The following is a 27,787-nucleotide window of genomic DNA, read 5'->3' as shown; positions in this document are numbered from 1 at the left end:
TCCACTTCTTAACACTCACTTAGATTGTTTTCTTATTTCATTTATTCATTACATTATTATTTTCTGTTTGTCGTTTTCAAGTTTGTTACATTTCCACTTCAAATTCTCTGCTTGTAACTCAAGTAACTTAAGTGACCCTGCTCCAGACATCAGATACACCCAACTTTCACACACTGTATGAGCTATTTTCAGTGAAATTCCTTCATCATTACCTCTTCAAATTTACACACAAAAGAGAAAAAAAAAAAAGTTCCCCTTTTAACAAGCTGGCTTGTCACGGGGGCGTTAAGCTTACATCATCTGTTCTGCAAATTGTACCAGCTGGAAATGACATATCTGGAATAGAATTTACAAGGCTTCAGTAAAAACACCATGTTCTAAATGCGGGAAGGAAAAGTGGGGAGCGATGTGCTAAAAATAGTTCAATGTAGAAACCTTCCAATGATGACGTCCCCAAAAAACAAGAAGACTGAGGTGAGAACAAGAAATGAAACAATACAGATCTCATATATGAGATGCAGGAACAGGTGAGGAAAGAGGTGAATGTAGACAGAGAGAGAGAGAGACAATGAAAAGAAATGAAAGAGATAAAAATAGGAGAATGAAGTCTGTTACTGATGCAAATCATCTCAAAGATGAAGCCGTGTCAGATTTACCGTCTCCCGGGTAGATACCTGCTCACACTGCCGGCCTCAGAGTTTAACTGTGACCTCGTGCTCGTCACCAGAGAATCAACTTTAACAACGAACCGGGTCTCGATAACAGACTGCTTTACCGAAAAGAGCTGCAATACGATGCGCTGAAGATCACACAGAAATCAAAGCCTTCCTGCAAACGTCACGCACACTGTGAATTTCAGCGCCACATTGATTATTTCATGTACGCAGTGAAAAGAAAAAGAAGTTAGAATCAAGATACTTTATGACACACGTTTCTCCCAACCAGGAGCTGTTTCTCTAACAACACAGAGATACACATCCTCCTCTATGACAATAATAAGTAAGTATTAATAATAAAGTATTTGTAAAATTCTGTCAAACTTGATTCTTTTTAAATGAGTCATGTGAATTTTGTGCTATTAATCATTTATAGGGCTACAACTAACGATAATTAATACTCAAAAAAAATTATTATTTTTCTGATTAACTGTCTATAAAACGCTCATCGCAATTTCTCCAAGTGCAAACAAGAGCTGCAGCGACTAGTCAATTGATCGATTAGTCGATGGACAACTATTTTTGATAGTTACTATTTTGATTGATTAATCGTTTAAGTCATTTTTCAATTATACATTATAGCTCATTTAGTATTTGGGGATTTTTGGGAAAAACAGTTTGATGACTAACAATTAAATGAGAAAATTATCAGCAGATTAATCTATAATGTCAATAATTATTAGTTGCAGCCCAAATGCAAACCCAAAGGTATTGATCCTACAATGATACAAAGCTGAGACAATCAGCAACTACTCACATTTATTATTATTATTATTGATAAATGACTAAAATGTTAATAAATTCTGAAAATATTTTGCTAATGTACTAAAAACCGTGTTGTTTTGGCTCTAATCAATAAGAATAGATCAGTGTAGTGGATGTCTCATGTCTCATTTTGAAATAAAACATTTCATAACACCAGAATAAGCAAAACACACAAACATCCACTGAAAAGTTTTTACATCTTGTGATAGATAGAGTGAGAATACGATCAAATGACAGCCTCAGCGCATCACAGCTTTTCTTCAAATGTTCCAAAATGCCCCGAGAGACACCAGAGTGGATGAGCGAGCAGCGTTTATTATCTCCTCCACCCTCCCACTCGCTCCCTCTGGATGGCTCTTATGGCTCTTTGCAATATGACTCATGCTGCCTCTCAGTGAACGGGGGGGGCGGGGGGCGGAGGGGGGTATCGGTTTCAGCAGATTAAACCAAGCATGACCTCAAAGAAAAAAAAAAAAAAAAAAAAAAGTGACGAAAGTGAAACAGGACATAGCCAGCAGTGGACTGAGACGAGATCATCAAACTGCTCCCCTGAGCGAGACACATAACTGGAGCTTAATAGTTATTATGTTTCCACGGTAACTGAGATAAAACACTGAAATCAAGACATGAGGCATTTCTTTTTACATGTGCATGACCTCAGACTTCTCTCAGGGTGAGCAAAGACCAGAAACAACGAGCCTTCACTCTTCTATCAAATAAATCACTGATCTTTTAAGCGCCACAGCTGTTGTAAAAACCCACAACTGAGACCACAACCAACCATTTAAAGTATTAAACGTACTACTTGGTCAGCATTTTTGATCATTAAAACCTGTAAAAATAGTGTAGAAACTAAAAAAAACAAACCACAGTGAAAACTAAAACCACTGTGTTTGCTGGAAGTGAGGAGACACTGACCCTGCAGCAGCATGTGGACGTTGTCGATGTCCAGGGGGAGGGACCCCCTCTCCACCGCATCATCACTGTATACGTCTGACGACATACTTTCTCATCCACAGCCTCCCGCCAGCATGGCACCGCTGTGGAAGATAAAGAGAAAAAGTGTTAAAAAACTAAAACATAACAGCATTTCTACAAGGTTTAAAGGTGACGTATCATGCACATTTCCACGTCTATATTAATAGTTTGGCTCTTTATGCAGCCCCCCTCAGTTCAGCCTCTGTCTGAAACAGGTTGTTTTAGCTCCTGTCTCTTTAATGAGCCCGCTCTGTTCTGATTGGTCAGCTTCTGCAAGCTCTGGAGGCTACGTAAACAAACTATAGCAGTTGGCTTTCGCTTCTTTTTCTCGTTCTTTACTCAAAACTTCTCAAATACATCTACATGTTTGAGCCCGAATCTGATCCAAAATATGCAAACGGACAACGCAAAGAACCCGTGGAACTACCTTAGCAACAACCTTAGCAACAAAGGCTACCAACAGACGGCGGTTTGTGGGCGATGGCAAACAATCTGACGTCATCACAAGGAGGAAGTAGAGGTAACTTTGCATAAGAAGCATTCAGAGTAGGCTGATTTTTACAAATGCTCACCTCAACTTTTGGAACATTGACTATGTTTAACACAGACGTCTGACATTATAGCAATATAAAAATAACAGAAAATCACAAAGAGCATGTTATGTCCCCTTTAAGGTTTGATTCCCACTGGGGGAGTCTGACCAACCTTTATGTCAATAGAGGCCGTAGTATTGTATTAGTGCAAATGCCACTAGTGGCCAATCACGATCAAGAAAAGTTATTAATATTTATTTCAAAATTAAAACCACTTTGTTGGTTCATCATTGTGTATTTATATAGCACCAAATCACAACAAAAGTTATCTCAGGGCACTTTTCACATAATCTTTCATTTACAGAGACCCAATAATTCCCCCATGAGCAGCACTTGGCGACAGCGGTGAGGAAGAACTCCCCTTTAACTGGTAGAAACCTCGAGCAGAACCCGGCTCTAGGTGGGTGGCCATCTGTTTTGACCAGCTGTATATACATCTAAAACTGAAACTATATCTGCAGCTGGACTATAGATGCATACAGCAAAAAAAGATCGATCAACCACGCATGACATAAAGAGTGAAGAAAAGACAAGACAAGGCGGATTTAAAGTCTTTTCATCATCTAAACAATGAAGTAAAACCTCCTGGCTTAGTGGCTGTAAATCTTCTGAACCTCACTGTCAGAAAAAGGCCAAAAAAATGTTCACTTCTCCTCGAGCATGTAGCCAAGTGCCAGATATTTGTAAAATGCTTTTGTTAAAAAGTGCTTTAAAAAGCGAGAAAAAGAAGAAAGACGCAGCGAACAAACAGACACACAGAGAAGAAAAAGCCCAAACAGTTTCACCGAGAGACCTCGAGCACAGCGGTTGCATCATTCAAAGACACTAGAAAGCCATAAACCACCACTAACACAACAATCCAGCAGAAAACACCTCAACAGTGGGATTTGTTTGTAGAGCAATGAAACACTGTCCTGTCAGGTTACATTGTGCGTTGGATGAAGGATGTGTTTTGTCTTGTTCCACCTCACCCTGGGATATGAATAAGTGAGCTGAGAAAAAAAATATCTGACATTTTGACATCTCTCCGAACACGCCTGCCTAAACAAACGACACCCTTGAGAAATAAAAAGGCGCCTTTGATTCGACCAGAACGTCTTTCTCTGTGTGTGACTGACAGCTATAGCGGACGGACAGGTGAGCCAGGCTAAAATAAAAAGGTGTGAAATAGCGCCAGGCCTCACCGACATGTCAGACAAGGTCGGCTAGCAGCAGTTTGTTTGTTTTAACCTTAATTACAACAGACGAATCAGACGTCCCGTACTGCCTACGTGTCAAACCCTACATACCTAAGACTCCCGGTAGCACAGGTGCAAAAATGTAAATCCAGGAAGTCTTCTCCTTGTGCTGACAGACATGAAGTCATTAAAGGTCAAAGTTGTATTTATTATCAGGCTAAAGGGGTAAAGTTTAGACATCATGAAGTATTTAGCCAGTTAATAAAAATGTTCTAAAAGCTAGAAAGGTTTTGCCTTCATCATGTCAGACTGATTTATGTATTTTATATACTGTGCATGATTTTTATGTCTCTGCAATGCAGCACAACGTGCTCTTATTTAGTCTGTATTTTTATTAACATTAATATCTCTCATTTTATTGTTTTGCACATCTTACATTATGAGCCTCTGTGTTGCATGCTTAGTACCTCACAATGTAGTATAAGATTATTAACATTAATATTCTCTTTTCCTTTTATTATTGCTCTGTATGCTTATAATAAATCTTATATTCTGTTTTTAGTGTGACTCTGTAACATCTGTCCACTGGGACTGCAGATGAAAAATAACTTTTGTTTATTAATGTGCTCTGTCCCAGTTAAATAAACCCACAAACGAATGACTTTGCACAATTGTCAAATTTTGTTTAATTTTAACAATCGAACATGTTTCGTCTGCATCTGGATTCCGATAGTGTCTGATAATCACGGGATGTGTCAGATGTTCTTATTCAAGTAAATGCAGGAGTAAACATGTCAGTTTCATAAAAAAAAAATTTCTTTAGAACTGCTGGATTGATATCAAACATTTATTGTTCAGCAATTCCATGGAAACCCTGAAAGCACCTCCAGTAACATACTGACACTAGATACATCTTTGTGAAATAAAACGTTAACCCTCAGGGAAAAGGAGCAGCACGTATCAAATTATTAAGACTCTGGTCTGCATAGCAAAGGCTACATGTACTGTATGTACCACAATTACCTCATAAACACAAATAATAATCAGATTTCAGAAAGACAAGTTTGCAACTGTCAGTACAAACAATTACATATCAAATTAAAATCAAAATATCTAATAATACTGATGTTGAGACATCTGGTATTCAAATGCACCAAAATACAACTATGACGCCGAAATTCATCTGAGGTTAGACCCACGGAGCCGTTAAACCTCCACACAAGAGTCCCGCAGTAATTAACACGTGCGATTTCTAAAAACACAAGGACAGAAGTGAACCGCTGCCCTCTAACATTAAAGTGGACACGTGGACACACACTGAAATAAAGCTACACTGGGAAGTATGTGTGTGTGTGTGTGTGTGTGTGTGAGGTGGTGGTGGTGGTGGTGGGGGAGTGGGGGGGGGGTTAAACCACTATAGCACGGCATTTGAGCTATCCCTAGGCTTCATGTCAGCTGCAGAATGAGTGATGGGGGGGGTGGGGGGGGGGGTGGGGGGTGTAGGGGAGATCCCATGCCCACAAATTTTGCATTTAATTGCACTTCATTCTTGCTTGTTGGTGTTATCGTTATATAAAGAGCACATTGCTGCTATTTTTGACTTTTTGTGTGTCTTTTTCTGATGTCACAGGCTGCAATTTCATTTCCAAAAGGACATTAACCCTAACTAACTGAGTCATTATAAAGGAAAGAGTGTAAACAAGGCATAAGAGAAGAAAATAGCAAGAGAGTAAGAAGCATAAAAACGACGAAGGAGGGAGAAAGAGGAAGAGAATGAGAAAGAGAGAAAGACAGACGAACCAAAGCAAGTGAGAGAAAGAAGACGAGAGGTAAAGGTAAAGAGCGACGGTCTGAGACTGAAGGAAGAAAAGGATAACAGAGGATAAGTGAGAAACAGAAACAGAGAGCGAGCCCGTGACTGACTGTGAGTTTCCCTGAGTCAAAGTCACAAGTCACTCCGGTCAGCTCTAATTGTAGCATCGAGGCAAAGGGCAGCGAAACACATCGCACACCGCTGTGGAAAACACACAGGGAGGGGGAACGTCAGCTTTAGATGCTTTTTAGATGTATTCATCCAGTCAAGGTGCACAGACATTAAAACAGCAGCAGCAAGAGCCTGTGTGGAGGATGCATTCAGTCAGGATCACAACTAAAAACTACACACATCAGATGATCTTACAGCACAGATCAAACTCTGATTAAACTGCAGAAATCTCCAATCCTTTCCTTTTACTGCACCTACTACCGACACAAAAACAGAATACAAGAGAGTCTGAGAAGATGGAGAAAAAAACAGAAACATAAAAATAAATAAAACTAATTGGATGTAACATAAAAAAATAAATAACACTGTGAAGCTCATCAGAAACCAAGACAATGAAGTGTTAATGCAGAGTTCTCACTGGGAAGTTGTGTTTTTATGATGCAACGAACACAACTTTCCAGGTAATCGCTTCACACATTTGTTTTGATAAATTGGTACGACCGAGTCAAATCAATTCTATTTATATAGTCCTGATATCAGTTACATGCTCTACAGCACAGTGTCCCTCTGCTGCGACGGACAGATGTGTAACAGATGTTGTGCACTCAGAATGAACCAAAGTGACAAAATTACAGACAGAAAATCAGGATGTCGATATTATAAATAGACTTTAAACATATATGAGGACGTCACGCAACTTCCAGGTGCCGACAATAAATGAGATCTGGGTCACAAAACCTCCTCTAACTTACTGAATACAAAGCAATTCACAGACCAGCGGAGCTCTAGGATAAACTGAGTATGTGGAGCATTCACACTGGAAAAAATGACAAAATGACAAATACAAAAAACGCCAGCATACAAACTAAAATCGAACAAACCTTCCATTTGTCATTAATTATCAGAATATCTTCACTTAAGTGTTTGAAACAGATGCAACAACCATCATACTGCATTTGAAATACATTCAGAATTATAGTTTCTATCCTGTGTTGAGAAGTTCTGACATTCATATGTGCAGAGACTGTTGCTTTATCTATGAGAGAACTTTCCTTTCATTCTCACTATGAGAGCGAAAGTGAAGACAATCAGGCACAATCTGTTCTATAAATTTATAATGCTCGGAGGCACAAGTCAAATGAATATGAACAGAGAAGTGACGCACTTGAAAAATCATTATTTTACCCAATTTACTCTATATGAGACTAATGTGTCCTCTTACAGTACTTCAATCATTCTAATAAGCTTCTCCTGCAACCATAGCAACAAACCTGTTAGTCTGCAGTGTTTGGATTTTATTCTGTGCAGAAGACAGAATTCAAAGAACTTTCCTGATGTTTTGTACAGTATAATATATATATATAAAGATTAAAATGGAAATAGCCTAAACTGATAACTTAATTGAACAAAACTACTCTTAATTATTCAGATGTAACCAGAACTGAAGACTTGGACCTGTAGTTGTAAACAAACGCCTGCTTAAACCACATCTACCACAATCCTTTGCAGTTTAAGGTTTGACAGTTTCCCTCCTGACACTTCCTTCTCATCATCATCATCATCATCATCATCAGTGCAGTGAGTCTCTCTGCAACAACAACAGACTGTCATTAACTCTCTCTAAATGTTTTCCAGCAGGTCTTTTTACGCTCTATGAGCCTGAATAATGAATCTATAGAGTCTGTGCTGCTGAACCTGTTTACGAACACACCCTGGAAGATATGATAATAACACGGGGGAGAGGCCATCTCTGCTTTCATTCAGTATCACCAGTCTTCTACTGCTGGTCACTACGCTGCAAAAACTGGAGCAAAACTGGAGGTTGAAGACACAATAAAACTCTTATTTTCATAACATCTTGCTGTCTTCATTGAACTTACTTCTTATTAAAGGGGACGTATCATGCTTTTTGTGATTTTCAATTTATAAATGATTATATTTTGTATTAAATAAAGTTAAGTTAAATGAATAGAAAAAAGCATATTTATATACTGTTATAATATTGGATGTTAAACATGATCAAAGTTCGAAAACGAGTAATAATGATCCCTGAAAGTCAAAAGTCAAGACTTCAACCTGCTCTGAATACTTTGTTTGCAAAGTTTCCTCGACTTCCATCCTCAGATTGTTTGCGCCTACAAACATCCGTCTGTTCTGCGGTCTTTGTTGTGAAGTTTGCTCTATGTTCATGTTGTCTGCTAACATATTTTGGATCCGATTGGGTGTGTTTGAGAAGCTTCCATCTCAAGTTAAGAAGGAGAAAAAGAAGCAAAATCCTACTTCTATTGTTTGTTTACGTCGCCTCTGGAGCAGGAGGAAGCTTCTGGGAGCTGACCAATCAGAACAGAGTGGGCTCATCAGGAGGCCTTAAAGAGACAGGAGCTAAAACGGCCTGTTTCAGACAGAGGCTGAACTGAGGGGCTGCATAAAGGACCAGTAGAAGATAATTTTTTTGTTTTTTGAACCGTAAATCATGCAAAAATATTCCTGTAGAGCCCCATAATATAAATATAGACCTGGAAATGTGCAGGATACGTCTTCTTTAACAAAGGGTGCTGGGTTGGAATACACTGCAGGGATTTAATAATAGAAGGTGTGATGATGATGGCCAACAGTCACTGTGTTGAGTGTTTAAACTAACAAACAACTGTGTGTCATCATTCTTGTTAATGTCTATTGATACAGAACAATATCAGCAACAGGATTAAAATGTTTTACAGCAAAGACAGTCGGGATTTTGACAGAAATATACAAGAGGATAATCTGGGGGAGATTAAATTCCAGAAATGGCATAAAAAACAGCTCGTTTGTCTCTTCTTTGACACTTAAAGCAACTTAATAAAAGGCAGTTAATAGATGTTATTAAGGCAGCAAGCAAAAGCACAGGTTGTCCAGCAAAAGGAGCTTGGCTTAACTTTTGCTGCAATGCAATCTCATCCAATAAACCGATCAAATGCTTTGTACAAAACAAAATGATTTCTGGAGGATTATTTTGATGCAACCTCAAGCGTGTGTTTCTACGGTTAACCTGGTGATTGCTGCAATAAAAGGTAAAATGATCGTCACAGTGACAACTTTCCGACATTGTTCATGTGTTTTGGCATCAGAGAAGCCTTCAGAGTCACGGATCTCATAAATCTTGTAGTCTTGGATCATATTTGGTCTCACTAGTACCTGAACATACCACCACTGACTCACTACTCTCTGAATTTTTTTAACACATGGCTATTTTTGGGTCTGAACGCCCTGACAGTCACAGTCTCCGTCAAGCTTTTCCTGGACGGTTGAGAGATTTGACTCCTATTTAGCAGCTTGCTGCCGTAACCTTTGAGCTGACACTGTTCCCCGGGTTGCCCTTTATTAAACCCGCTCACATTATGAAATGCATTTCTAATCCAATGTGCTTAGCAGAACGACTCTCAGTTCACCAATTATCCTGTGCATAGGTGGGTTATATAAATGTTGTTCATCTGCTTTCTACCGGCCGGGAGGTGCGGACTTGCTTGTCATACATGTTTTAATGAGATCTCACAGTTCCAAACAAAGAGCTACAGCAACACCCTCTGACAACCTAACACTGTACTTTACACAAGAAAGCAATTAAAGTTAGACAAACCCTGTAACCAAGAAACATCAGAGAAGATTTTGATGCATATACAGCTTCAGCAATTTGAATATTCTCCAGATGCTCCTCTGTCTAACGTTGTGACAGCGCTGAAGTAATGAATATGAGCTGTGATGGACTAATAGTAGTGGGACAGTACAGCCTGATAATAAACAGTTCTGTAAAGTGCAACAGTACCAATCAGCAGTTTTCTGTCCAAAAAAATCACTTGAGAGTGTGATGAGTTTGAACACATTAGAGCCTGAAAATAAACCTGCGAGCAAAACTGTCACAAACAAACTCACACAGGGACACATTAGTGTCATAGAGTCTGTATAAATATCACAGCCAGCAGCTCTGCTTATTATAGGAGAGACACTAGTTAAACAGCATGCTGCCATCTACCATCACAACCACTGAACACTCAACAGTGTGCACATATTTATATGATAATCATGTATTTTAACAAGTGTCGTCATTAAGAGTCTCAGTTTTAATCAAATACAAAGTGACTGAATTTATTTATTTTCATTATCAGCCTTAAACGGTGATTATTCTGCACATCTCCAAACCTGAATATGGGTTTAAGGTGACTATACGAAGTCAACACATCCATCATAACACAGATACGACTGCAACTAACAATCATTTTTATAATCAATCATTCTGCTGCTTGTTTTCAAGATTAATTTAGGCCAATAAAAGTGACTAAAAATGACTAAAGTGAGCTAAAGATATTGAGTTTACTGTCACATGAGACAAAGAAAAACATCAAATCTTCAAAACTGAGAAACAGGAAACTCAGTTACTTATTTTCATTATGGATTTATCTGCCGATTAGTCACACGCATGTCTATAAAATGACAGAGAACAGTGAAAACTGCCTGTTATCATTTCTTAAAGACAAAGGTGACGTCTTCAAATGTTTTGTTTTGTCGGATCAACAGTCCAAACATTCAGTTTATTATCACGTTTGACACAGAAAAGCTTCAAATTCTCACCACTGCAACCAGCAAATGTTACACATAGTTGCAGATTAATTTTCTGTTGATCAACTAATCGATTAATCAACTAATTGTTGCAGCTCTAATTATTTTTCTGCCGATAAACTAAGTCAAATCAGCTCTAAACACAAATATTAAATGACTGTGTATTAAATGAAATGTAATAAAATGTCAATACAGTAATTAGTGCTGATGATGAGACCACATTGCTATAGTTTTATTATAATGATAGAGATGATGATGTTATAATTATCCTAAAACTGCAATGAATAGTTGATTTATCAATTATTTGTCAAATACTAAATTAATTTAAACATTTTCGATTCATTGATTAATCATTTTGAGTCATTTTTTTAAAGGAAAAATACAAAAATTATTTCATTTCAGCTTCTTAAATGTGAATATTTCATGTTTTTTTTTTTTTTTTTTTAAATCTTTTCTTACAGTTAACTGAATATTTTTCTGTTGTGAACAAAACAACGTTTTGTCCACGTCTGAAGACGTTATATTGGACTTTAGGAAACACTGATCGACATTTTTCACCATTTTCAGACATTTTATAGAATTGATTAATTGACTGCTGACTAATGTAATGACAGGAGTCGATTTACCACCAACAAACGTTTCACCTTTTATAAAGTAAAATGAAACATATCACAAATAATCTATTACTACATCATACAATAATTTATAACCGCTACAAAGTGCAGTGCACCGTTGACTGCAGGAATGTGAGATAGTGTCCGTGTTATGAATCTGTCAGGGCCCAAAAATAGCAGCAGTGAACACGTGTGTGTACGGCTGCTTTCAGACCAGCTCATCCGAGCCGTATAATTAGTCCTTGAGGAAGAGCAGAGGACTTTTTAATACAGCAGATAACAAGCGGTTGCCCCGCAGTTATAGCTGCAATTACAAAACACACGCTGCAGAGGAAACCTGATACCTGGGATCAATTACAGTCCGTTATTATGACGTTTCTGATTAATAAAAAAAAAACCATTTAAAACGTGGATTGTACTCACATGCAGCAGAAGTCGATAGTTTTTATTGAAGATGCAGGATACAGTGAAGATGCAGGTCCAGATAATAATGATCCTCGGTATGTAAGAACAGATCTTGCTCAGTTGAAGTGAACACTAGTTGGTGGAGATGAAACCTGAAGCGCAGCTTGACAGATCTGGAGTCTGCAGAGCTCCAGGACGGACCGGGTGTCACCGGAGAAGCCAGAGCCATACCGGGGGCCGAGCAGGAAACTCACTGGGACACTAAATATAGAAACCAGTCAGGGTTCAACACACACACGCCCACTCCTCAGTTTGGCACTGGTGGCTGTCACCTGGGTTAAAGGTCCAGCCTCGACATGTTTAATGTCAGCTCAGTCTGGGACAGATCCAGGGCCAGGCAACCCCTCTAATTCATTCACAAACATTGAGATGTATGATATAAATGTAACCAAATGGTCAAATCATGATATCTAAAAACAAAAGTCCATGTGGATGAAGTCCGACCCCGGCGGGGATGCTTACTCTGGACAGCGGGGGTGGAGGGTGGACGGTGGGTGGAGGGGGTTGGAGCGGTGTGTCTGCTGGTCAGGGAGCGCAGGGAAAATACCGGAAGTCCAACATAACGCGCTACTTTTTACTGGGCGGCCACTGGTTTCAACGGTGAGAGCGTTTAACAAGTAGGCGATCTTATATTAGTTCATAATGCTGTAAAATAGAAGTTTAATGTTGTTTGATGCACTTATATAAAACAGCGATTGTTTTGGTTTGTTGTTCACACGTGCAGAGCAGTTTTCCGTTAATTCTTCATCAAACATGATTATTTCTGTTTTGCTGTTTATGTGTATAAAGCAGAACGAATGTTGCTTCCTCTGTGAACCGAAATAGAATTCTCAAAGTGGGGTCCGGGGATCCCCCGGGGTCCTTGAGGAGGTTCCAGGGGGTCTCCAGCAAAAAGGGCAATGATTTATTTTCGTTATAATTCAATCCATAAGTAACACAATGACAGAATGTTTGACTATTTTGGTCCTGGGTTTCATAAACTTTCTGTAATAAAATATCTAAAAGCAAAAATCTTATCAGATGGAGACGCTGAGACAACCACTGCAGGCAGTGTGGTCGATATGTTTGTGTTCCTCCTTTTATACAGGTGTAACTGCCGGATTTGTGTAATTTATGTGCCACACTCTGTGCCAATTTGTCACCATTTCTGTGACGTGTCATCTGTACTGGAATAGAACTGAGTATCTTTTTTTGTTTATGATTTTTTTGCTGAATGTGTCTTTTGTAAATTTGAAAGCCTTCAGTGGAAGCCAAGATTTCTTATAAGCTTCTCTACATAACTGAGGTAGACTTAAGATCCCATAAACTAACAGAAAAGAAAATAAAGTCCCCACGAAATAGTATTTGAAGATGTGTGTTCAAGTAAAGCCAGCTTTATAAATATTGATAAGCAAGGTTATTGTAGGAAAGTCTAGTTTTACTGAGAATCAGTTTAACCAAGTATTTGAGGATCAGACATCTTACTCTCCACCAGCATGACGGCTTATTAAACATAACAACTAATACATCACTTAGCTTCAGTATGATCAAGATTTTTACATAAATTAAATAAATAAAACGATGAAAACATGCTGATCAGTCAGTTTTCTAACTGACTGCTGAAATTATAAAAACTACTGCAGATGCTGAACCGATGTGCAGCAGTTGCCACCAACAACGATAAATCATCAAAATGTGTTTCGTCCTGTTTACCTGATGACAATAAACAGTAAACTGTGGCCTTTTTTATTTGTGCACCACTGAAACCAAGTACTGAACAACTTCACATGATTCAAAATGTTACAACCAACATTATCCCGTTTGTTCAAGGACAACTTTCTCAAAATGTCCAAATTTTGTAAGTAAATAAGTAAAACTTTATTTATATAGCACTTTTTTAACACAGGTCACAAAGTACTTTACATCGACATTGGCACACAAAGAAAAGAGAACAAGAAAACCATAAAGGACACATTCAAGAACATGTACAGACATCACGCACATACAAACACAGACAGCGTACAGTCATCGCCAGGAGCACACGCTTGAATTTATCAAATGTTATGAGAAAGTCATCCTTTGTGTAGGTTTTGAAGATGAACTGCACATACAAGTGTCCAGCCAACATGGACTTTAAAAACACCAAAATACAGTAATCGTGTTGCCCTTAAAGCATCATATAATGAGCAATAAAATATAACATGGACTTTATCTTCAGTCTCACAGCAAACAGAGTCTTTTGTCCTCAGGGAAGCAGTAAACCTGACTTTATTGAAATACAATAGTTACTTTGCTTTAAATTATTAATACAGAATATAATAAATGAATAAATTATGATGTGTTATTATAGATTAAGCTACCCAGCAGTATTTGAAGTAGTTAAAATGGGTCCTGCCTTTAACAGCTGCATCATTATAGTAACTTTTACCTTTGGTACTTTAATTATATTCTAATATGTTAATACTTTTACTTAAGTAAAATCTTTAATACAGAACTTTTACTCATAACAGTATTTTTACACTGTGGTATCGCCCATCGCTGAATGTCATTCCCTCTATATGGCCACGACTTTACTGTGTGATTAATTATTTTAATTAATGCATTTAAAAAAAAAGAGTTCCACCCAATTATGAGCAGGTCTTTGTCACAATGAAAGGTTTGTTTATGCTGGTGCACATCTACGCTGATGTAAAACCACAGAGCAAGTTAAAACACCTTCTATCCATACAGTACGATTCCCTGCGGATCACATCGGATGACACGACACAGAGGTCAAAGGTCACTCAGGCTCACTAGTCAGGTCACTAGTGTCCAGACAAATTACATCTGCAAAACATTTATTTATTATTGACATCTTAATTTGTCAATAATATCAATTACAGTAAGAAAATGGTGACAAATAAAGGTAAGACAGCGGATAAAGGAAGGACAAAAGTAAATGAAAGACCAGTACTCAGTATAAGTCATCACCAGAGGTAGCTTGTGCATTAAAAATAGTTGTTTTTTATTCCACTACAAGGTTGTCCATATTCACTGTTTTATTGGTTGACACACAGTAAAAACAGACAAGAAAAATGTTCCAGTAAAACATAAAGCATTCAAGAATTCAAGCAGGGATCTGAGTAAAAACAACATATACGCAACTAGAATGACATAAAGAGCAAAAAATAATCTTCAATAAACTTGGATCATATCTTAGAATAAAAGTCAAGGGGTGTGTTCACAGGTTTTTGGAAAGTATCAATACTACAAGTGATCAGCAGAGGTCAGTACAACATCATGTTAAACCGGACTTGTGACCAAACCCTACAGAGTTAAAGGTTAAGTCTTTATTCATATGAGGAAAACTTTAAAACTTTCTTTATTAGATGATCAATTTCTACATATTTTGCCTGCAGTAAATATATTTATCCTCAGATATCTCACATGTACACGCTAATCTAGGCAGAACTGGCTTCAGGTACTACTCATTGAGTCTTTCATTCCCCTTGGAGGTTTGAAAGCTTTAGTATCTGATTTTTTTTTTTCTTAAATAATATCTTGTAACTGTTTTTATGAACTCTTTGTTGATTGTGGTTGTCCGGCCTCGATTATGAAAGTTTGTCCTCAGACCTAAGACGTGCTTCCTGGTCGCTGCAGTGAGGCCTCATCATTTCTTTCATTATAATCAGGACGGGTTAAATGAAGAAGATGAATTTCCCCCCAAAGATATTAAGCTAAAACCTTTCATTTGCAATTCAAAAAGCCGGATTGTGGAAATCCAGGCTTACTCCCTCTGTACTGGATTACAATTAACCTCTTTGTAATCACTTCTGTTATCCAATTTCATGCATTTTGTTATTCCACACCATGCACATTGTTCAATAATAGCCTCCAGATGGGTAATTCTCTCTGACAGCGAGGAGGACAGAGTGTCTGAGAGGAGTGTTAACCTGTCCCTGACTCATCCTCTTCAATGTTTTCTCTAATCTAACTTTAATTGCTTGGCCTCAACTTTCAACTTTACTTTGAAAAGATTCATTTCCCAAACTACTCGAGAGCAGTTCTGCTCTGCTCGGCTCCACACGCTGCCCGCAGGGGCCTCTCATGATGGTAATTTCTTGATGAGGCATTTACTCACCCAAATCAATTCTTCCCTCTTCTTCACATGTCTCTGTCTCTTTCTCCTCCGTCTGTCATTGTTTCCTGCCAGGGCTGATGCATCCTTCCTGTGTGTGTGTGTGTGTGTGTGTCCCAGTGAGCGATCCATGTGGTGAGGCTTGAGTAATATCCAGCTTTCTCTCTTTGTGTGTGTGAGGAAATGTCATGTTGAAATGTCAAACGACAACAAAGAAAGGCATGAGTAAAAGTGGATGAATAGAGGGCAAACAGCACAGTGTCAGAGCTCAGGGCATGTAAGAACAGGAGCCGGGTCTGTCTCTGGAGCCTGCTAAGTGAGCTTGGATGAGTGAGAGTAGACACAGGTAGGTGCTGTGTTTGAGTATGTTGTTCTCCTTTTTCCGTGTGGGTGACTATGAACAAAAGGGCAGACTCTTTCCTTAATCAAGCTAATGGAGTGGGAACAAGCTGGCTGGCTTGAACTAGATGGGCAGCAACAGGTGGATGGAAGGGCCCTCCGGGGGATTTATGATGTCAGAAAGAAGAGAGACTGAGGTGAGGACTTCAGCCTCTGATTGGCAGGACACAGGATGATAAAAAGCCCCAGCTTGTACTTTCAAATCCATTAGCAGGCGGGTTGGGTCTGAGGAGCGTACGGTGACAAGTACTGCCAAAGAATAACTTCAGAGCAGATACTACAGGTCTGGGTGCTAAAACAGTGAGAGTAACTTCTTGTTAGGCAGCAAAAACCTGCTTAAACTTAAGCGTTTCGTTGTATTTAAGTGTGTTTTCAACATTAGCGGCTTTAATTCCTGTGTTTGGCTGCAGGACGACGACGGTGAGTCACAGTTAAGATGACCCTGCAGAGGAGGAAAACACAATGGTGAGTGAATTCAACTTTTATCCTTTAAATCTGAACACACAAGACATAAAAAAAAGCCACTTATGTTCTGTTTCTCTGTTTCTCACCTTCAGGAGACCTGGACCGCTACTGTGCTGCTTTCTGCTCTGGATCTCTCTACAACCAGACTCCCTCCACCGGGCGTCAGCCGTCAACCTGAGGCGTTTCATCGGTTGTGCCGTCCGGGAGTTCACCTTCCTGGCCAAGAAGCCAGGCTGCAAGGGCCTGCACATCACCACCGATGCCTGCTGGGGGCGCTGTGAGACTTGGGAGGTGAGGCAGCTATTGTACTGTACACAAACACACACATTCAGAGGAGAGGAGAGGAGTGTAAATGTGATTATACCGGGAGGTGACGTAAGCAAAGCTGACAACTTTACACAAAAGAAATTAGTCTGCTGTTTGCATCAGCTTTTATTTGAAGAAGAAGAAGAAGAAGAAGAGGAAGAAGGATTAGATACAGATTCAGTCAGTCGGACGGCCAAATGCAGAGAGACAGAGGAAGAGACAGTCAGACAGGGAGACAAATACTGTAGATACAGAGATCGGTGATCCCCATGGAGAAAATTTGTTTTCACTTTCCTCCCTCCACAGTGAGGTCAGTGCAAGGTCGGCTGCGAGTACAGGCTGCTGCACAGACACAATAGATAGACTGACAGAGAGATGGATATATATACATACGGTGTCAAAGAAAAATATATTCTGTGTTTATAATACCCCAGTAAGATCTAAGCTTTGTCACCCAGTAATGAGACACTGACTGAAGTGTAAATCTTGCATGCGGGTGGAGGCTTGCAGAAGGCTTTCAGAGCGGGCATGCACCGAAATTGAGTTAACGTTCTGCAAGAATGGAAAGCAGCGTGGAATCCAGAGATTGAAGTGACAGCAGCGGTTTCCTTAACAATGCCTCAAGTGCATAAAAGACACAATTGGATTTCATAAATCGCCGGATACTGATTACAAAAAAATGCAGTGAAATCTGAAGTTTCATCTGGTACATTGTATTCAGTGACAAGAGGCATTAGGAAGCTCATGATTCTCTCTGCTTCATTATTGCAGTGTAGCTGGTGTGTGTGTGTGTACGCAGGAGGCCTCGGGCTTTGGTTTGCGATACTCTTTGGATCCCCCCCCCCCCACCCGCCCACCCCCCCGGGGGAGGAGATTCATCTTTTTGTTTGCTCTACCCCACAGGGAGGTCAGAACTCAGCAGAGGGAGTCAATGTCTTGCTTTAGGGAAAGTCTGTAGGTCAGACAGTTAAAGGGTTAGGGGTCAAATCTGAGACCTTAAGGTCACATGACACAGTCTCTAATTGCAACTACTTAGCTTTAGGATTTACATTTATTTTTTTTTCCTTCTGTGCATTCAGCTGAAGTTCTGATCCGGAGAAACTTTTAATTACCGCAACAGCAGAATAAGATTAAATTCCTGGAACAGCAGCACTACAAGCAATTAACAGAGGCTTTGCAGATGTGTCATAAATCTCCAGTCAAACACGGCTTGATTGCAGAAAAAACGGAGGTTCGCCGGGAAAAATTAGTTATGTGGAAATAGTGACGAGCTGAGAAAAAGAATTTATTAAAAATGAGAACTCTAATAAGGTGGATTTGTTTCCACGTTAGCTTACTGTGACAGCTAGATTTGTCGCTTGAAAAAAAGTCATTTAAGGTAGCACATTGTGACCACTGCTGGTGCTGTGAGTGATGTTTCGAGGAGCAGTTCCATGTATTGCTTGTATGTACATGCACACAAACACAAGGGTACGTTTTTGCCAACTGCAACGAGCTGTAACGTGTTTCAGTATTTGCTTTAAATGGTAGAAATGTGGCGCTTAAAAGAGAAGAAGAAGAAAAGAACAAACTAATGTAATAAATGACAAGCCTTCATGATACACAAATAGGTAAGATAAGTGCAACTTTAAAAATCTGAGCTCCTCCAAACACAGTAAAGGCGCCATTTTTATGATGGCAGTCCAGCATACAGATACATATATTAATATATGAATTAAAATGTTAGAATTTTTTATTCTCAATCTATCAAATCAAATAGTTTACTTGTAATTCAGTTAAGTATTCTTGATGTATGTATGAATGTGTGTATATATGCGTATGAATGTACATTTCTTGTGCTTGTATAGATGTGTGTGTGTAAGCACATATTTGCCTCTTGTTTTATTATTTTATTATCATGTAAAGCATTTGAACTGCTTTAGTATGAAATGGTAAATAAATTATACTCAACCAGCTTCGATGCCCAGATAATTTGCCAGGATGCAAATTTATCAAAGCAATGTAAAATGTAAATGTTGGTACTTCAACGGCTCATAAGATGCTCAACTAACAAAGGAAAAAACAACTTTTACTTGAAGAATCTTCTGTATTTCGCCATCTTGTTTCGCCATAAGGTCTTGATCAGGATGTTTAAATCTTACACTCGTGTTGCCAAGTTGTTTTCTCCGTTAGCTACCAAACTCAAGCTAGAGAGGAATTAGCTGAACAAATGTGTTGACTAGAGCTGAAAATCTGACATCACATAGCACATTTCTGAAGTGATTAAAAGACCAACTGTTTATGAAAATTAGCACAAAGAGAGCCAAGTTGTATATTTAGAAAAAAAAAAAAGCTTGTTTCTCTTGAGCTGAAGAAATCCAATATGGCCACCAAAGAGTTTTACACCTGAGACCTGAGTCAGAGCAGAACTCCAAGAGTAATCAGATATAAATCAGATATTTCCATATTAATCACCTATATCAGATGAGAAAACATCTCAGGAGAAAAATTAAATAAGATTTTTTTTTCTCTGTTTGTGTTTCCAGAAGCCCGTTGTGGACCCTCCCTTCATTGAGTCCTACCAGCGGGTTTGTACGTACAACGAGACTCGTATGGTCACCGTGAAACTTCCCAACTGCCTGCCGAACGTTGACCCGATGTACACCTATCCTGTGGCTCTGAGATGTGACTGTGGAGTCTGTCTGACCAGCACCACTGAGTGTATCACCTCTGTGTAAAACTAATCTGGCCACGCACTTTTAAAGCTTTCACTTTTTTTTTTTTGTTGCTTTTATTACTTCCAGGGAATCAGAGAAATGTAAATTTAGATCTATGAATGGGTGAAATGTCAGTGAGTGAGCCATAGAAGCAAATTTGCTTGTTAAGTAAAACTGATCAATGTAAAAAGGATCTGATCTGAGACTGAGAATAAACGGGTTAATAAAGTAACTCATGGCATGAGAAAAATCCATAATTCTACTATTATACTATTTTAAAGTTAACAAAGTCAATCGCACTCAGCTCAAATAGCATACTTATTCCTTGACTGGAATTTGGATTTTGCCATTTAGGTTTGCCTTCAAAGGAGACATCTGGCGATTTTGTATATTTTTCTTATTGTCAACAAATTTCATGCAGAGCCAAACCAACAAAGAATCGATCTACTAAGAAGTGTCCATCCATAGCTTGATATATCTTATCCCTCTGTGTTGTAGAGACCTCCACTTTCCACCTCCAGAACTATTAAAAACACATCAGTGAGTCACATCATTAGTTTGTTAAGAAACGGCTCCAAAGACAACTAATAACAGCGATCAGGTTTTAAGTCTCCGGAGAGTAGTTCCGTGTAAGGCAGACGCAACTGAGCATGTGCAGGAACGCGGTTACGTTTATAGTGCTTCACTTCATATCACAATCTATAGACTTTGTACTACATTGTACATTGTAAATAACTTTTATATAAACTCAAGAGGTTATGATATGTAGCACAACAAGCTAGCTTACACAGAACTACTCTCCAGAGACTGAAAATGTGAGATTTGCTGACAATAAGAAAAATATAGAAAATCACCAGCCATAATCTTTAAATTAAGAGGGTGGCTCTTTGGCACTGTCTATTAATCATTCAAATGATTTCTGTCTCTAGAAAAGGTTATATAACAGACATATTAAATACATAAAACTAACCCAAGCCATCATTTTTGTACTCTACAACCAGTTTGTTAAGTAGGCGATCATCTTGTTTCTGAACCAAATATTGATGGTAAATGTAATTTTGAAACTATCTGTCTTTATAGAAATGTTTATTGTAGTTTCCTGATCTGCTTATAATGTAATCCAGATGCTCTACTCTGTAAACTGCCAATAAGAATTCATTAGGTATTCAGTGGAAATGTTTGGGTAATTCATACTGTAATTGCTATCTTTTAATATTTTATGATTTTTTTTGTCATTTTTATTTTCTATCTTTGCTTTAATAACAATAAATGTCTGTTTCATCTGTACAATTGTGAGTGCATCTCTAACCTACATTATATTCCAAATAGATCATTTAAGTCAAGTCCACTCTTACACCTACTGTAAATGCACATATTTGATCTAAAATCATCATTTTAGTCAAACCATTTCCTCATTAAAATACTGTGTTTTTTCTCCTCTAGAAATGTGTGTTTCCTTTTAAAAAGCTCTGTAGGCAAGTCAAAGTAGGGATGCAGAATTCTGCTAGTAGTATTTCCCAGACCTTCCATTTATCATCCTAATATAATAATATGATCACATATTATATTGTACCACAGACTATATCACCACAGTAGCTTTTCTCAGCAGCTTTTCTCAATCTATAACTTTTTCTTAAAAGGCAATCATTGTAAGGTTTGCAATTGCAGTAATTGACATAATTAATAATTAGCCTAGAATAATCAGACTTTGGTGGTTGCATAGTGATGTGACCGCTCGTTAGTGCTTAATTAACCGACCTGAGCTCTGAGGCCAAACTTCCTGCTGGTTAGTCATCAGGAGTGGGGCAGAAAAACAGCCCTTACTAAATGTTGTTATTTGTATGATTCCCAAGGAGAACGGGGTTTATGTAACGTCCGATCGCTCACATGTCACTGAGGGGTTGCCGGGGCTGCGTTTGAGCCCCGGCGCTCCGAGGGAAACAGAACACAGTCCTCCCACGATACAAAACCCTCCCCGGTCCTCTGTCTAAATCTGTTTGGCTTCGTTCACACTGCAGATCCTCGTGCTTCACTTTCAACTGCTGCAGGAATCTAATTTTATTTTTGGATGGCTTTACTTTGCTGTCTGGGCTCAATTTTTTAAAATTTTGAATGTTAAAACATGGGCAAAATAAAATATCTGGAGAAAATCTGTTTTAAAAATAAAATTTGAAGCTTTTTTTTTTATTACTGGTGCATAGTCAACAACTTAATTATATTTTTCTCCCCATTTTTGTCTTAATTTTTTACTATTAGAGACATTTTGATCTGTCCTCATCACAAGACCTGTCTGTAAAATGCTGTGATTAGGGGTGTGCCCGAATACAAATACGTTACTCAGCAAAGCACAAATAATAGGGTTTTTTATGAATATTTGTTTCATACAAATATTTTTAAAATTATTTGTTTTCAGGAAGAAAAAGAAAATGTAGAAGCTAAGAAACGTGATAGCGTGTGGAATTGTACCAAACAATACACAGAGCACCTCAGGTTAAATAAACAGCTGCATAACCAGAAAAGTTTGATAAGGAGTTGTTTGTGCCAACTAATACACAGAGCGCAGAGCACTTCATGTTAAAACAACAGCTGGGTAACCAGAGGAGATAAATGAGGAGTTGTTTTCAAAAGGTCCGGTTACAATCTCTAGAGAAGCAAATACTCTTGTTGCTAGGTCGCGATGACCTATGCCGATCATACACACTCAAAAAATGTCAGGCCGCCAGACAAACAGGAGACATCTGGGAATAGTCTTTGCACACAGCATGCAAAGACAAAATTAAAAAATGTCCTACTATCATTGGTCAAAATCCAAGTGATCATTGACTCACAAAAGTGCCAAAAGTCACGTCTGCTTTGGTATAAAGGGGGGTTGGGTGTGAGTTGAAAGGGGCTGCTGCACTGGTGATTTTCTGAGTTTTGTGTGTGAAATGAAATAAACTCCCGTTGGTTGTCTGCTCATCTCTCTGGTCTCAGTGTTTGGTGTGAACATATTTAATATAGCTTGATTTGAAACCCCTCACATTGCTATGTCAGTCTCTCTCCTCTGCTCCGCTGTTACGTCTATCAGCAGGTCTCAACGAGAGGAGTCACATCCACCTGCTACATGACGCACATTTCCTAATTTGGACATCACTCCCGGAGTTGAGGGTGTTCCTCAGAGATAAAGCTGAGCTACTGACACACGTGAAGTGCTCCCAAGGGACTCTCCATAACATGTTGTTCCCTTTCTCCTTTAGAAAGACGAAAGGTCTTTTCTTTCTTCTGTCTAAGCCCACACACTTATATTGTACACACAGACTAAAATGTCATCGTGCAGCTCATAGAAAATGTTTTTGTGCTATAAATTGTACATTTCCAGACCTCAGACAGGCCTAAACAAAGCATTAAAAAGAAAAATTAAAAATAGAATATCATTTGAAATTGTCACTTTTCATCACATACTTCCTTTCAAATTCATCACTGCATTCATATATTTTATATGACATACTCAGTGTCAGTTAATTAAGAGGTTAGAGGTTTATTGTGACAAAGTAATTGTCCTCACATGGACCAAACTTGTGACCTTCTGGCTCCAGTCAGGTCAGATCTAAGTGACACTAAGAGATGATGTGTTATCATCATGACTGACACTGTGTCAATTAGCGCAAAGATAATCGTTAGGTGTCATTGATTCTGCTCCATATTTAGAAGCTAATTATATATACCTGGTTGACTAATAGGAGTCAAGTAAAACTAACAGGTTGACTTTCACATTCAACACAGTGAGTGACTGTAAGTGAAATGTACCCTTTAATGCACAGAAGAATCCTTTGTTGTTGATTTTAGACTATTTTTAGAGGCTGAAACTGAAACGTAAAAATATATTTTGACTGGCCTATATTGAGACGAAAGTTACATCTGCTTACTGTCTTCTTTTACAGCACATGTTACAGCAGACATACAACACTCTTATATACATACGTTAAAGGGAGGGATCAGATGAGTTCAGGGCTGGATGCTTGTTTGTCACTCTTGTAAAGACCTTTTAATCCTCCTGTTGTCCTTGGGTCAAATTTGACCTGTTTTCAAATGTTTTTATATCAGAAATATGGATTTCTTTCATCTAATTGCCTGAAAATCACATGGATGGTTCCATACCACACACTTTGCAAGTAAAAGTAATGATCTCTACTTTCATTGAATTTTAGATGTTTTATTAAAATTTATAACATCTGTGGACTTTTGTCCTCCCGAGTCAAAATTGACCCTGGAGGACAACAGTTGCATTGTCAATGGGGAAGACAGCAGGAGGGTTAAATTACAGAGTAGTCTCTAGGTTCACTAAAGCCACATTAGCGAGCACACAAGTAAACATTTTTTAATATTACGATGAGCCAAAAACATTAAAGCATATATAGGGTTTTTTTCCTTTTGTAGAAGCCCAAACTGACGACAAATGATGCAAACGTGAATGCTGCGTTTAGCTAATTTGTTACAGATTTGAGCTGAATTAAAATGTTGCACTTATATTTTACATTACTTCAGTTGAGCATTTTCATTTATATGTGAGATTATATGTCGAATGTGGAGAGTTTATGTTGCATTTGCTTATTTGGAATTCAAGCAAAATTCAGGGAGATTCAATATAATTCAACACAACTCTAAAGAAAACAAAAAATGAAATTATGTGTGTATTATGTATGTGTACATATATATGCAGCTAATGAAATGAAAATATTGTAATGATAATAATAATAATAATAATAATAATAAGAAGAAGAAGAAGAAGAAGAAGAAGAAGAAGAATATTAATAATGAAAAATTCCATTTTAAGTGGATTTTACATAACCCAAGGACAATAACAACAACAATAGCAATACTAGCAATGATTATGAATGAAAGCAATTATTTGCAGCCATCAGTCCTGCAGAAGCTGAAAACACCACATTACACAGCTGTAACTAAAGGCGGGAACATGCATAAACAAACATCAGTCTGTGTGATCGCTGCAGAGGCTTTTAAGGCGGGAGAACGGAGAGGTTAAAAGGAGAAACAGAGGAGAGGTTAGCTCTCCTGGGACCTCTATTATCTTCAACATCCCTGACAGGAGAGTTGCTCTAACAACTCCCGCTGTCCTAATCATTCCTGACATTACCACTTCCTCCTTCGGCTGTGGGGGGGGGGGGGGGGGGGGGGGGGGGGGGGGGGGGGGTTGAGGGGGTTGGTGGTGGCTGGAACAGCTCTTGGCAGGAGGACTATAACACAGAGGCAGAGACGGAGGAGGAGGTTCTTACCATCAACGGAGATTCCTAACCTGAGGTCTGAAACCTCCTCTGGGAGCTCAGAGGGAGACACAATGACTCAGCCAGATGCCCTTTATTCAGGGTGAAACAAGCCATTCTTATTTTTTTAAAAGGTAACCCAGAGGGTGTATAACTGTGTTACTGTGACAAATTCTTTGTTAGATGGTGAGATTTTTGATATTACACGTCACTTTCCACCTCATGCTCTGAATTTTGAAACAGAAACTCCTGAGCAGCTGTGGATTCAAGATGATATACCGTCTAGCTTAGTTTGTTAATTGTGTAAAGCTATTTTAATATTAAAAATGAATCAAGAGACTGTATGTAATGTAAAAGGAGTTGTTGATGGTGATGAAAAGAATTATTCCCCAATACTGCAGCTTTTTGAAGCTTTTTAGCCTGTCTGGTTCAACTGTTTTCAGTAAATAAGCTCTGCACTAGGAGTGTGCCCGAATATAAATACATTATTCAGCAAAGCACAAATAGTGTGTGTTTTTTTTTTTTTTTTTACAAATATTTGTTTCATACAAATATTTTAAAAATTATTTGTTTTCAGGAAGAAAAAAAATCATGTTAAATACCAGTGCACAGGTCGGTTACATCGCTATCTCAGTCTCTCTCCTCTGCTCCGCTTTGACGTCTATCAGCAGGTCTCAACGAGGGGAGTCACATCCACCTGCTACATGACGCACATTTCCTAATGTGGACATCACTCCCAGATTTGGGGGTGTTCCTCAGAGATAAAGCTGAACTACTGACACATGTGAAGTGCTCCCAAGGGACTCTCCATAACATGTTGTTCCCTTTCCTCTGTCTAAGCCCACACACTTATATTGTACACACAGACTCCCAAGGGAGCACTTCATGAACATTTATTGTAACACTTTAATTTTCTAAAATTAAAAGCGTAATAAAAACAAAAACAGGATTTTTAAACCTCTTTCCACTTTTATTCGAATACAAATACAAATACAAATAATTTTGCTGCCTCAACAAATACAGATACAAATACAAATACTGGGCCCTCTGCATATCCCTACTCTGTACACTACCTGCCCAGCACCAACCAGCAGAGAGGCAAAGTTAGTGACCAGCTGGTCAGGTGGACACAAACACAACTCTTGTGGAGTTCCTCTTCCCCACGTGGCAAAATCACTCAAAGCAAAAGAAGTGAACAGTCCTTATATCTTAGAGGCAAAAAAGACACTTGTCAGGCAAAGCTCTTCGGAGGCGTAAGGCTCTCTATATGATCAGTGAGATTAGAGGCAGAGCACAACCCTTCTCTGAGAAATTACACTCATATATGACTCTCAACATAATGAGAAAATGTTGTTAATTAGCGTACTTGGCAAATTGCAAAAATGTTGATACTGTATGTATGATTGAAATGTTCCGTGACCTTTTCTTTCCTACCAAAATATCTGATCCTGCAGCACAATATCTAACTTAGCAATATTTAACTTTTTATGGTTATGTTTAAGCACTGGAAGTCCTTTGTTAAGGTTAGGATGAGATGTTCTTCATTTAATACAGAAACAAGTTTACACAGTTTAACACAAAAAAGCACTAGTGATGATCTTTTATCAGAGATAAAGAAAATTAAGAAGGTGACAAGAAGAGTTTGGGTGCATGAAACCTTTCTCATCCTTTTTATCCATCATGAGTTGCTTTAAGGTTATGTTGCTGACGATTGTCATCTCATTGGTTGCATATGTGCAAACTTGACACTGCATGAAATTTGAGAATAAGAAAAGAAAAAAAAGAGCACAGAAAAATGATGGCTCCCATTGCCACAAAGCGATTCTACTGCTGAAGATATGTAGAGAGTTCCTCAACTGAAGACTATAACAAACTGTTGATCCTTTGTGATTTTCTGAAGGGGTAATGTGGTCAAAAAAGCTAAAATATTGTAATTCCAAATCAGAAATCTAATCAGCAATGAAACAAACTAATTATGTTGTGGTTTGTGATCATAAAACCTGTTTTGGATAGTAAAATAACCAAACTACATGCCTTTACATGTAGTTTTCTCGATTTAAATGTTAGTCACAAACCAGTATTAGAGGTGACACTACACTGCTGTGTCAACCTGGCAATTACATACCTAAAATCCATCTAATTGACATCTTTCAGGCTCTTTCTTTCAAACTACTACTGTAAGTGTAGGTCACTAAAACTGGGTCAGTTTCCCACCTCTTCTCACTGATAACCCGCAGGGTGGGATTAAGGGCAGGTGAGATGATTTTGCTGTCAAACCTTAAGGGCAACTTCCCTTTCCGCTGCCTCTGAAACAGCTTGACAGATACCAACTGGGGTTATGAATAATACAGTCAGTCCTGCAGGGACACTAGGAGGAGGATCTGTGTGGACGATGGAGCTTCCTTTCGATGGAGAGAGTGGCAGAGCGGCTGAGTTGGGTGAGATTTCTCCAGGGACGTACCCCACTGTAGATCATTATCACCTTTATTGCCATTGACATGTAATATGATGGAGGTGATGTGAACGACGGCTGATTCATGAACTTGCTTTCATTGGCAGATGATTCTGCACACAGCATTTTTTTTTATTGAGCTGTGGAATCATGGAAAGAAACATGGGAAGTAATAATTTATCAGTTTCATTGTTGGTTTTGAACAGAGGAAAGTACATTTGCAGGT

General features: G+C 38.5%; 2 protein-coding genes and 1 long non-coding RNA gene across 5 annotated transcripts in view; 1 reads left to right on the top strand and 2 right to left on the bottom strand.

The window, feature by feature from the left end:
* syne2b (spectrin repeat containing, nuclear envelope 2b) overlaps positions 1 to 2,517 on the bottom strand; it is a 160,036-nt gene extending 157,519 nt beyond the window's left edge. Inside the window, exon 1 of the mRNA XM_044374145.1 lies at positions 2,400 to 2,517. Within this exon, the coding sequence (XP_044230080.1) occupies positions 2,400 to 2,484 (85 nt within the window). The 5' untranslated portion in view covers positions 2,485 to 2,517. The remainder of the gene's footprint in view (positions 1 to 2,399) is intronic.
* Positions 2,518 to 12,426: 9,909 nt separating this feature from the next.
* gphb5 (glycoprotein hormone subunit beta 5) lies at positions 12,427 to 21,270 on the top strand. 3 transcript variants are annotated; one of them, XM_044375266.1, is made up of 4 exons: positions 12,427 to 12,486; positions 16,792 to 16,846; positions 16,939 to 17,137; positions 19,678 to 21,270. In XM_044375266.1, the coding sequence occupies exons 2-4, from the start codon at positions 16,818 to 16,820 to the stop codon at positions 19,867 to 19,869; spliced, it is 420 nt and encodes a 139-aa protein (XP_044231201.1). In that variant the 5' UTR covers positions 12,427 to 12,486; positions 16,792 to 16,817; the 3' UTR covers positions 19,870 to 21,270. The 3 variants fall into 3 exon arrangements, with proteins under 3 accessions (XP_044231201.1, XP_044231202.1, XP_044231204.1); XM_044375267.1 differs by having other exon boundaries at positions 12,469 to 12,503; XM_044375269.1 differs by lacking the exon at positions 12,427 to 12,486 and adding an exon at positions 16,255 to 16,328.
* LOC122998381 lies at positions 15,397 to 17,011 on the bottom strand. Its single transcript, XR_006407417.1, has 2 exons — positions 16,933 to 17,011; positions 15,397 to 16,823 (listed from the first exon to the last, which is right to left on the bottom strand). It is a non-coding gene; the product is annotated as an uncharacterized LOC122998381 (long non-coding RNA).
* Positions 21,271 to 27,787: the final 6,517 nt, after the last annotated feature.

This window comes from Thunnus albacares, chromosome 15 (genome assembly GCF_914725855.1).
Source record: "Thunnus albacares chromosome 15, fThuAlb1.1, whole genome shotgun sequence".
Classification (NCBI taxonomy): Eukaryota; Metazoa; Chordata; class Actinopteri; order Scombriformes; family Scombridae; genus Thunnus; species Thunnus albacares.
Note: the sequence above shows the minus strand (reverse complement) of the source record. Positions and strands in the feature narration are given on the sequence as shown.

Bases quoted from the DNA above. Each gene is read 5' to 3' on its own strand.
- gphb5 (XM_044375266.1), top strand. From the start codon at position 16,818: ATGACCCTGCAGAGGAGGAAAACACAATG. The intron at 16,847-16,938 runs GTGAGTGAATTC...TCTCACCTTCAG, and splicing joins CAGAGGAGGAAAACACAATG to GAGACCTGGACCGCTACTGT. The intron at 17,138-19,677 runs GTGAGGCAGCTA...TTGTGTTTCCAG, and splicing joins GGCGCTGTGAGACTTGGGAG to AAGCCCGTTGTGGACCCTCC.